Below are 12542 nucleotides of genomic sequence, written 5' to 3' on the forward strand. Positions count from 1 at the left end.
ACCCTGGGACCCAAGTATCAGACAATGTGAAAATAGCAATGAACAAGGGATAACTGTGAAGATTACTGCCAATAATACTAATTTAAAATGGCCATGACAATTTGATGAGTCTCAATATGCAAAGAAAATAAGCTACTTGGTTTGGAGAAGAAGAAAATGCTGTGGTTTTAGCAACTGTTATATACTGTGGCATGATATCACCTACACCCATTACTGCAGCTCAACACCTTCTTGCCCCAACTGTAATAACTTCCATCTCTAAGTGAAGATGACATCACTATATGTATTTTTTTAGGCTTGACTAAGTCCCCACAAATACCAAAGAGAACAATAGCACCATTTTCACAAGCTGAAGGGCTGCTGTGAGCATTTAGCATATTTTAAAGCATATACAAGACAGAGTTTCCTTTGAAACGTTATTGCTGACTATGATATCTAATTATGCTATCAGTGTGGGGAAAAAAAAAGAAACAGAAGCAAAAATGAAACTGGGGGAAGTAAAGCATGATGTACAAGTGAAACCAGGTCAGACAGCTACGTGTATTAGCGAGATCGCTCCCTTCAACTCTCTCAGTAAGAAAATATTTTAGCACACACACTAAAACACTTGCCATCTAAAAAGACATCAACCATTTCTAGCTTAAATGCCTCCACCTCTTTTTTTTAGTACACTACAGTACGGTGACAAATGGGTTAAGGGTTAAAATTTGTCAAAAACCATTTTTCGTGCATTGTCTGAATAAGCTTTTGGCAGTTCTCACTGTCACAATTGAGAAAGCATAATTACATCTTTTTAAACTCACAGCACTGGCATGTTAATTATCAAAATCAATCTGAATCAGTGAATTGAAATCCAACTGAATAGGGAGCTCTCTGGTGGTCTATTAAGACTTATGTACAGACATGAAAAATAGCAGTCGTACTGCCACGATAAATTACATTTAGCCTCATGCAAATGGAGCTGGCTTTAAAGTCTTAGATTATGCAAACTAGTTAAAGCAGAGCAAGACATTAGTGCACATTCCTAACAGCTACATTTACTCAAACTTCTTTGGATGAAAAGAGCTTGGGAAGTGGAGGATTAGCAGAGGATTGGCTTCAGAGGTTCAAATAATGCCCACCCAACTAATTAGAAATCCCTTTTCAATTGTCAGGATCCTGTAATCTTAAATGATGGCTCAATTTCCCAAGCCAGGGACAAATGTGCTGATTGAAACAGTGGGTGTATACCAAGTGGAATGGGGATGTAGTCAAGCTCATCAGTACAGTCTTGTTTAAAAAAAAATAATAAACCAAAAAAACCCTGCCACTTTAGCCCAATTTATTGAAATAAATTGGGCTAAAGTGACTGTTCCTTTTGAAACCTACAAGTAACTTGCTTTCAGTCTCATCGTTTTGGACAAGCTGAAAATCTTAAAAGCATTTTAAAAACAAGACCGTTGATATGCTGGACACCAATGAAGGCAAAACAAAAGAAAAAAAAAAAAAAAAAGATCTGAAATGAAGGCTTAATAATGTAAACATGTCCCTAATATTCAGCTAACTTATCTTTTCATTTATTAAAATACAAATCAATACAGTGATAGGACTTCTTTGTGATTTATAAGGAAAAATGCAAAGCTAAGGGGCCTCAACTAACCACATTCTCTCTCTTTTTTTTTCTTTTTTTTTTTTTTTTTACAGCATACACTCAGCTGAGCAGAGGGGGAGGACAATTTACACAACAACCAATGTCACTCATGCTGAAAATATGACAGGACTCCATATTCACCAACATTACACAGCCACATGTATGTTTAGACAACTTGTGCTCCCTCAGCAGCTAAATTCCTATTCAGCAATTTTTCATTATAGTTTAGACAATGGCCCATTGCTTTTAGTAAATCTAAAGGGAGTTAGACAAACTGCACCGTGCACAAATGGCATGCGCAGTATTATCCAAGAGAAAAAAAAAATGAAAGTTTAAGGATTAAAGTAAGTTAATGGTACTTGCTCAAATAACAGTTGCTTTGCAGTTTTGTAAACGCTTGTATTTACCATTCTTTTGGTTTACTGAAGCTCAGGAGACTTTTACCTTGCACCGAGTGACTGCATACAAAGGACTGTTACAGTGAATATGTGGTGCCATTTTAATCTGGGATCAAACTGAAAATCCCCACAAATAAAGAGTTCAGTCAAGGTCATACTGGTGATTAGGCAGACTGTCTATAAAGGGAAACAGACAGAAGTAGCAGGGGAAAAAAAGAAAGAAAAGATAGGCGCCATCAAAAGCAACCTACTTGGGTTTCACTATACCCTAAATGGAATTTTTTCCCCCCAATTCTTCAAATTATTAGCTTATGAATTTAATATTGAAGAAGACAGTCACAAAAGAGAAATTCACTGCTTTACTACCGAACCTTACAGACTCCTGTTTTGTCCTCCACATGTGGGACATTTACCTGCCTGCAGACTGGTACTGTGCCCAAGCAAACAGCTGGTCTGTCTGAAACCTACACACATAGTCAGAAAGGTGAAAAGGGAGAAAAGGAGGGTGTGTGGGACATATCCACAGGCCTTGAAATAGAGCAGGACTGGCCCAGGTCAGAGCCAGTCTGCCTGGCCACCTGTCTGGTTTGTGAAAGCTTCCAAGGAAGTCATGTCAAGGCAATCAATAATGTGGATGACACACCTCCTAAACTATGTGTGCACCACATTGTCATTCCCAAAACTAAAACTGTCATGCTGTAAATGATCAAACTCAAATCATGTTGAGTAAAAGTGTTACTATACCATCTATTGGTGATGTTTTTAACCGGTTGCAGAGTCCTTGAATATCCCCATAATATTCCGCAATTTTGGTTACTGCCTCAGCGCTCCTCAGTTCCATTAACCCACGCAGTTCTTTTAGCGTGCAGCCAAACTCTCCATCATGGTTGGCCTCCACTATGGAGTTCTTCACCCCACTGTACGAGTTGTTCGCCATCTTCTTACTGCCTCCCCAGTCTATTGCAAAATGTTGCTGCTTTGACTTGACAGCAGGGGTTTAAAAAGACCCAAAAAAAAGGGCTGTCCTGGAAATTCTTAAATCCTCAAGAGTGTGAACACAGTGACAGTTCCCATAAACAGCCAACAGGCCCTTCACAGGCAGCTGGAGTCATATGCCAGGTAGAAGGGATATTATGAAACAAGCCATTTCCCTGGGAGAGCTGAGTTCCTATTCTTTCATGGTGACTGAGGATCACCCACAGAGCCAGAGATCACCATGCATCCAGATCTGGAAGAGAAGAGCAAACACACAAAAAGACATTTGTCAATATTCACACCAAAATGGGCCATTACATGAAGAGGGGGGTTAAAATTCATTTACTGACATAGCGCTTATGCTAACTAATATCTGGCCAGGAAAACATTTCATTTCCAGTATATAACCTACCAAGCTGGAGGCAACTGAGACAAGTAGCTGCATTATTAGCAGAACTGCCCTCTAATCAATTGGCAAGAGATTCTGATTAGTTTTACTTAAGTTGCAATAAAATAATTTTGCCATCAAGATAAAAATCTTGACTAGTAATGAGCACTCTTTTTCTTGGTTAAAGGTTCTTGAGCATTATGTACTGGTTATCTACTGTTAACAGAGCTTCAACAACACTTTTACACATTTTTCTTGCCTTTTGCATGAGTTGGACTTGAATGAGGCATAAAGTGATTAAAAACAGAACATATTCAAACAATAACAAAACAATAACCATGTTAAACAATGTTAAAGCCAAAGCATTGCAGTTCAACCAACTAACAGACCTCATGGACAAGCACAATAAACCACAAGACCATTTTCTACCTGCTTTTTAGTTACAATTCAAATTCATGTTTCTGTTTTTCCTATTAATATAAACTGTTCCTCATCTGATAAATAAGGATGTTGCCTGCTGTACAGATTGTGAAAGGCAATTTTTTGAATTATGATAAATAATAGGCTTTGTTGTTGGTCTTCTACCTTATCTGTATTAATAAATAAACAGCAGACCCTGATACAACATAAAGTCACTGTGTCAAATACAAATGTTGTTGAAAAGACACTACAAAGTGCATATCAAATCTTGAAGCCAGCACGTCAGAAGATCTCTCTATAATGACCGTAGCTTCAAGGTGGAGCAAAAAAAGATTAGTGCAATTAAACCAGGTGTTTACCTTAAGTTTATTGCTTTGCACTTGAAGGTATGCTCTGCGTAGTCAGTCCGTTCTCCCCTGTCATTTTATACAGAAACGCTTGTTGGCAAGCTTTTACTGCACTTACAGTAAATTATTGGGTTACGTTTGACTTCAGTAATGTTATCTTAACTTCTTTACAGAGAGCAGAGGACACAGTGAACACATACACACATACTCTAAAACCAGGGACAGATGAGAGAAAATAACCTGACCATAAAGGATAGAAAAACAGTACAAACTCTTACACCCTGCTGTAATAAATAAGTGCACAAAAATCAGGTAACACTTTTCACTTCTTGGGATAGGAGCATAAAGCCCCTTGTCTTTAAAGTCATTCCAGCCAAATTTGTAAAATTAAGATTTCACAGAGACCTGTTGTAAACAAAATGGGATTATTTCATTATTTTATCAAAATCAACAGAGCCTTTGATCATCACATTCTAATCAGTCTATACTTGAGTCCAAGTGAACATTTAAGGAAGAATTCCTGGGCTCAGAATCATACATGAGGACAAAGTGAATACATAATAACATCTTGCTTGCAATACCAGAAATCCTGCTACTGTGTTGTAAGCCTGAACATAAACACCACTTTAACATGATGCGAGGGATGTGAAACAGGCCTTCTGATCCATATGAGTAAGAAGTCTCATGGACCTGATAAATCTTTTTTTTTTAAAAATAGGTTTTTACAGGCACAGCATGGACTTAATGCATGATGATGTTTTAGTCCCCGTTTTCTAAATCTACTTTTCCCAGATATTTAATTAATGATGAAAATCTTAAAACAAACAAACCCACATGAAAATCGATATTTTAAGGTAAACTGGGCATGTCCTTGACCCCATGCAGTTTGCTTACAGGCCACAGATAGGAGCAGTATATGCCACAATAACCTTGTTCAACCTGCATGTTAAACACTTCCTTGTGCTAGTTTTCAGCTTTCAGCCCAATCCTCATGTTTTAATCAGAAGAGAACAATTTGACCTGAATAAAAAGTCTTCTGGGCTAGATTCTTGACTTTTTAACTAACACGATTCAAAAAGTCTGGAGAAATGGGTTCGAATCCAATCAAGTCTGCTCCTCAACTGGCTACCCACAGGGATGCACACTCTTGCGCTCATTATTTATCCTGCACACAAATATGTGTTAGAGCAGGTATGAAAACAGGACCATTTTAAAGTATGTGAATAACTCTGTTATTGTTAGTCAGCTCCAGGATAATGGGATCAGCTACGGCCCAGTACTTGATGATTTTGTTAAAAAAGGTATAATGAGTCTTCAATTAAATGTAACTAAGACAAAATATATGATCACCGATTTTAGAAAGTGCACTCATACACAAGAGATCACGTCCATTATGAGTGAGGGAATGTGCTTAATCATAGAAATATCTCAGAACAATTATTGATTCAAAGCGAAACTTTGAAGCAAACTGTGAAGCTGTGTGCAAAAAAACTAAACTCCACAATGATACAACCATGATGATTTCATTTAATCATATTCTCACTGAATCCATTTTCTCCTTGTCCTTGGTGTCAGGTCTAAGACATTTATCTGTAAAGAACAGAAACTCATTCAAACAAATTGCCAGACCACCTGACAAACTAACTTATGAGCCACTGTTTGAGAGAAAGGTTTCTAGCCCCAAACTGTTGAACAACACAGTTTAAAAACTGCTTCACTGCAGCAGCTTTCACTTAGATGAACAAATCCATAGCTTTACAATCCTACGCCAGGTGAATTCATTATTATTATGTTTTTATTAATTTCTTTAGTGTTTTGTATTGCGCTTATCTGTTGTCTCTGTTTGTATTGAATATGTGCGTGCAAGGATGGATGACTCACTACTGCAGACCAAATCAACCTACGGGTATAAATAAAGTAACTTGAACCTGAACCTGCTACCCTTGAATATGACTACTACACTAAAAGAAGTATAATTTAAATAACTTTAGACTTCAAGTTCAGTCTGCCTGATGAAGAGCTTCTAATACAACATTACAGTCAAATCTTTTCGACTAAACACCCCCATTTATTCTAGACTACATCAGTCCCCTTGCCATTTCAACATAAAGTCTCTCACAATTAAATTAAAAAACAAATCACAGTCATAAAGCCCCTGGCTTCCCTGCTGTGTGACTCCTGGGGTGCCGTAGTGAACAAGGGCCAACTGACTGATTACCCTAGGAAAAGCCTTTTGTTTAATCTAATTAAGACTATCTGTCGCATGAGGGACCTCCATGGTGCTCTACATGGGAGAGTCCATTCCAATGAGAGGCTGCTGTCCATTCAGTGTTAATCAGACTAACACAATGTGGCTCATTCACGTTGACCAGGTTGATACAAAATATGTCTTGGAGAAGCTCGGATGAGAAAGCAACCTCCTAATAAAACTACAGAGGCTGAAGCATAGCAAGTGTACATCTGTTTTAGGAAAGGTTTGATTTCATTGATTTCTTCATTTCAGAAGGAACAAAACTGGATTTATGGCTGAGATCTAACAAGATGGGCCCAGTTTCTATATGAAATCACTACTATACTAAAAGCCATGTCAAACTAATCTTGCATTGCACAAGGAATCTGGACCCAGCCATCTGATCCATTAGGAAAGGCACCAGTGGGGGTACACGGGAACATTAAGCCATGTCTGGAAATAACACTGGGGATACTTTACTTGCTTTTTCTCACTTTCTACATTTCAAACAGTAACACAAATCACATTTGAAAGGAAACTTCATTTGTCTTTACAGCAAACAGGAACTTCAAATGAATGTCAAACTCAAGAAAGTGTTTGAACTCTAAACTGGGTAAATGTAGCCTTTATTATTGCTCAGTGCACAAATGGATACTTGAAGCTTATTCCATTGAGATTCTTGGAAACTATTCTGTCACATGTCGACTCTATTTGAAGCCATCTGCCATGGAAAACGGGACAGAATTTATTATTTATTACACGGTATAATTGCCAGGCCGGGTATGCTGCCGAGGTGGAAGACATTGTGGAAATCCCTATTGTGAGAAGGAAATGCACCTTTGCATGATTTGTGCTGCCCAGAGATTTAGGCTCTTCATTCCTGATGTGGCATTTTCATTTTTATTCTTGAGTATAATCACAATGTACTCTGGCAAAATACACAGACATGAATACACACCCCAAACTCAAAGCGCAAGACTTTATAGTGTTGTCAAACAATATATAAATTTATATATTAAAAAAGGTGACATTGTATTTCAGCAATAGTCATTCCAAGCAAATGACACATATTTTAATCCCAGGAATTTCTGTCAAGAAACTGGGTTCCTTATGGCTGCTGGCTGTCTGTGTTTCCACTGTCGTCTAAACACTGATGGCTCTGTTTACAGGCCATTAATAAAATAAAACTTCACAACAAACTGATTCACTCCCCTCCTGTATGTGGTACTAATGGAGATCAGTAGAAATGTTAGAAAAGCAGCATTCCCACCCGTTAGTTTCCTTCACCTCTGAAAAATACTAGCCAAGAGCAAGAAGCAAGTCATTTATTGTTGTTTTATTGCAGGGATGAAATTATTTCCTATGTAGTAAATGCAGCTGTAGTCAGGATAGTTTTGGAATTCTTTGTACCAGAGCAAGTCCACAAATCCCACCAACCTTACACAGGTGAATTTCAGGGTAGACCATCTTGTACCCTAAAGAAAGCATGTGACTTTCTAAATTTGTTAATGGCCTCAAAAGTACTTGCATCAAGTGGCAGGACTTTAACTTGCTTCGAGCACCATATGGACTATTCAAGACAAGCCTATAATTTTCGGTGTAATTCACTGCACCTCCCACCCCATGTCTTACTATAACATTCACACCCCCTAACCCAACATGCAGCAACAATGCCAAGATGAAAGAAGTGCCAACATTTCCTGCCCTGGGTCAGTTTCGGGTTGCAGTGCAGCTCAAATGTTACAACAGTGGAAAATGATTGTGATTGGATCTCCAAGCCAACAGCTGGCATGGTATGGCTGAATGACAGAGGCCAGAGTTAACCCTTTTCAAGCCTCAGTAGCAGACCGATAACTCAGGGTGGATGTGTGCTGGTTTAACCCAAGAATTACAGACATGCACATCACAAGGCTATTCAAAACTACAGTCACAATGAATCCCCTACAAAGAAGATTGCAGCAATTGGGAACAAGTAGACAGGACAATAGTGATGGATGTGTCATAAATATACTTATGTCTTTGTTTCCATGTTAAGGAAACCCTCTGGCAATTTGAATACCTTTATGTGCCAACAACTTGATGCAAGTCAAGGATAGCAATTCTAGGGATCCCTCTGCAATGGAGCTGCCTAATGCGAGAGGTGATATTTTTAGCTTCCCCTAGACTGTCCCCTCCCCCCACTGCTAGCCATTGCCGAACTGGGTCAGGCCATGTAAATGTGGAGGGTACAAAGCAGAGACACCCAGCCATCCTTGTGCTGCGTGGCTTGCAGCTGAGAGTGCTACTTCATCCCACCGACTGGAACCTCTACGTAGCTCTCAAACGCTGTCAGGCTGCCAGTTCATGAGAACGCACAGTCAGTGGTGTCACCGTCAACACGCTTTTCCTCTCCAGCTCCTTTTACTGCATGTATGGAAGGACACGTAACAGCATTTGAAATGAAAGTAAACCATCATCTTTTCCTCCAAAAACTAAGCCTGCTGGATAAATAGAAATAAAATTTTATATATGTATTTCACTGTCTATCATATTATATTTATAGATCAATTTATGGACACTTTAAGACTACCGCGTTATTTTAAAAACGTTTATTTGTGCTCTAATATTATTAAATGTAGTCTTCGTACATTTTTTTTCCTTTGTGTGTTCTGTCTTGTAGGTAAGCAGATGTAAATTGTTTTTTGGAACAACATGGTTTCCAAAAAAAACAAAAAAACAAAATTCTGGTGCAGTATGTAAAACTTTGTACTGATAACAAGCCAGCTATACACATTTTTTTTAACCCCCACCTGGTAGAGTTTCAAAAAACATTTGTGGATTCATTCCTACTTGTGAATTTCCCTGACCTGTGTACAATTATAAGGCACTACTGCCCGAGGGCACAAATTTGACCACCATTCAGTGTTTTATAGTATTATGCTTCATAAATGATGAAATCTTATTTCTTTTTTGCAAGTGAATGTTGAAAAACATTAATTTAAAATTAATTAAATTTAAGTTATCATTATAACTATTTGCCAATGCAATTTTACAAGGATGTTAACGCCTGTCTGTGTTACTTCTAAAAGCCTCTCTCTGTTTTTATACCCAATCATTTTACCAACCTGTTTGCAACAGATCTGATTAGTGTTGAGACTTTCGACCACTTTTTAAGCAATTAAAAATTTAGCATTTACTTTTCAAACCTTTTAAGGAACAGGTTGTACTTTTCTTTTTGAACCTTTGTGCCAACAAAAAGAATTTGCTATACAACAAGCAGTACGAATTTGAAAAGCATAAGCAGTAATATCTTAAATTTACCAACAAATAGTTTGACGCTGTCTTACAAAAGCAATGCAGGTGAAACACATTCTTATAGACCGGTTTTTAACCTCTTACATAACAACAGAACAGACAAGTTATAAAATTTAGTACATAGTGGCCATCTAGGCACATGAAGACTGACCGGTTTCTCAAAACTGTTTATATTAACATTTATAGAGCATGTCAAAAATAATTGCTGCTACATACATAAATGAGGGGAAAGCTGGGCATTTAAATAAGTAAAACTGAGAAACTGACCACATGAGTATTTTTGAGTGCTGGAAGACTGTCCTGTTGTTAAAGTTGTATTCTTACCCTCCACTCCCCACTGTTAAAAATAAATAAATAAATAAATAATTTTTTGGACAAATTCAGAATTAAAATTTCAACATTTACCTACAGAATTTGTTATCATCAAATCAAACATGCCCCTTTTCTTTCATAGTACTGGCCACAGAAATACTATACATGAATATAAAAATTTTACTCCTTTCTACTAATTTCCTCCTGTCAAAGATGTAAATGCACACCAGGAGGTATGGTTTTATTGAGCTTTTGCATAGCATTTCATGTGCATAGGATTGAAAATGTTCCAAAATGAGGCATCTTTCATTGAGGCACTTTGAAGATCAGAGGCTTTCTGTGTTCTTGCATATGTGCGATACCACAGACCAGATCGGTGGCCTGGGGTCCTGCTGCCCCATCATTATCTGCTGCAGTCTGAAATTGCTGTTGCCATCATTTTAGTTTTAGGATGCACAATTGTTGACTTGTGCATTATATATTTCACAAAAAACAAACAAACTGTGGTACAGAATGCATTGCTATGGTTTAACACATGTCATGCATGTGTTCTGCATTCATTGCGACGAAACCACTTGCTGTAACTGTTAATAAATAGCCCAAGTGAAAATGTATACTAGAAAGAAAGTTTTGAAGCTTTAAGGAACAGACAAATGATTTCATGATCCACATGATTGCATTTGATTCAAATAAAAATTCAAGTGGTATTTCGGGGAGTGATTGTTTCCCACAAATACACTGCTCTGACTTGATTAGGCAGGAATTGCTCTCTCATTGGCTCCACTGTATGATATTACTTGCCCAAGATTTTCAGAGCACGCTACAATGGCAGTTTAAATGTGTAGAGAAGATTACACCAGAGCAGGACTGTATACTGTATGCCACAAGTGATAACATCCAAGACAACCAGCAATGCTTTATGATGAGAGAAGTTGAGGTCTGGAAGTATGCTTCTATTATATAAGCTCAATGACGCTGAAGTTCAAATGAACAAATAATAATAATAATAATAATAATACAGTTAAATCATCTAGCCCACTTTAAAAATGTCCCTTTAATCATTGACACGTCAAACCACGGAGCCCACCATGTTGCAGAGATGCCAAAACTAACATAAATGTCCGTCAGACTGACTGGTAGCATATTTAGACCTCCTGACAGTCTTCAGGGCTATTTTGTAGCACGTGCTTTGCAATTATTTTAATTAGGCACAATCCCAGTATATAATAACTTTTGCCAATCTTCAATTATAGTACATTTGATCTCCTGAAACTAAAAACTGAAGCATATAACTGGTAGTCACACCTGTGTAATTTGTTTCTCGTGCCAAGTTAAACAAGATTTAAATGAACAAGTAGTAATGAATGACTAAAAGACCCTGTAACCTAAAACCCCAGCTTGAAATAATCTTGACCTTACAATCCACACACAGTAAGAAAGATAAGTAAAATGCCATCATTGGTAAATGTTACCATGAATACATGACACGTCGTGGTTCAAAACCCCACTATATTTAGCTTTCCATGCTGGTTTACATGAGGCTTAACGCCACCTTAGATTAATGACCTGCAGTGGTCACCTCAGTGAAATAATGCTTTAAACTAGCAATTATAAACATTAAACTTGAAGAATTACAGAGTACACTAAGGACAAATGTTAGTAATTTGTCTTAATGTTGGGCTTATAGTTGTCTGCAGTGCAGAGCATGACAATGAAATAAGTGAACATGTGAACCAGCAGCTGTAAGAGGAACTCATCCATGATGAGTTAGGAACAGATTTGGCAGGCGACAACTGCCTGGAAGAAAGTATACCAGATATGCGGCATTACTTCACAGTGGCTATAGCAGTTATCTCAGCAGCAAGGAGCATGTAAGATTGGTGAGAACAACATTCTTCAGCACAGAAAGAAAGAAAAAACATGCACCGCTGAAAAGGACGTAGAGGTGTGGTCTTGAAAGGTTGATTTTCTACAAACGAACTAATGAGCCACAAAGGTCAGGTGATCTTCCCTCTGAAATATAACAATTTTTCGAAAGAATTTAAAAAAGTATTCAAATAACTACTGACTCATATTAGTCACTCAAGGAGAGGGGTAATGTCTATAATCAGCCATTAGAAAAAAAAAAAAAGGTGGCACAGCAAAGAATAAGAAAAGATATTTTTGTCATTCTTGAGTGACAGCAACAGTCTGAGTTCAAAGGGCTCAGACAAGGCAACAGATTGTGTTACTGATGATCTAAGTGAATCATTAAACAAACTCAATTTCTATATGCTGCGCTAGGCAGCTACAATGAAGCATTACTCACTGCTAAACCTGGAAAAAATAGACTTCTAACCCAGTATTAGCTAGAAAATTCAAACATATCTCCAAGCTGAATCACAGCAACTGTCATTGCAGCTAATACAATATTGTGCAGCAAGATATTGTGATTATAAAATCCGTGTAATTGCTTATCTGTCATTATATTATTTAACAAGACCAGAGTACAGATGACTACTACAGGTGACTAGCACGCTCTGTGTCACCGAGTTTTATGTTCAGCGTC

General features: G+C 37.7%; 1 protein-coding gene across 4 annotated transcripts in view; it reads right to left on the reverse strand.

Annotated features, from left to right (window-relative positions):
- atp2b1a (ATPase plasma membrane Ca2+ transporting 1a) overlaps nucleotides 1-12542 on the reverse strand; it is a 39936-nt gene that overhangs the window by 25725 nt on the left and 1669 nt on the right. For all 4 annotated transcript variants that reach the window (XM_040035359.1, XM_040035360.1, XM_040035362.1 and 1 more), the window contains one exon: nucleotides 2773-3256. In XM_040035359.1, coding sequence (XP_039891293.1) covers nucleotides 2773-2965 — 193 coding nt within the window. In that variant the 5' untranslated portion in view covers nucleotides 2966-3256. Of the gene's footprint in view, nucleotides 1-2772; nucleotides 3257-12542 lie in introns of those variants that run through there.

This window comes from Simochromis diagramma, unplaced genomic scaffold (assembly GCF_900408965.1).
Source record: "Simochromis diagramma unplaced genomic scaffold, fSimDia1.1 OVJJ01000816.1, whole genome shotgun sequence".
Lineage (NCBI taxonomy): Eukaryota > Metazoa > Chordata > Actinopteri > Cichliformes > Cichlidae > Simochromis > Simochromis diagramma.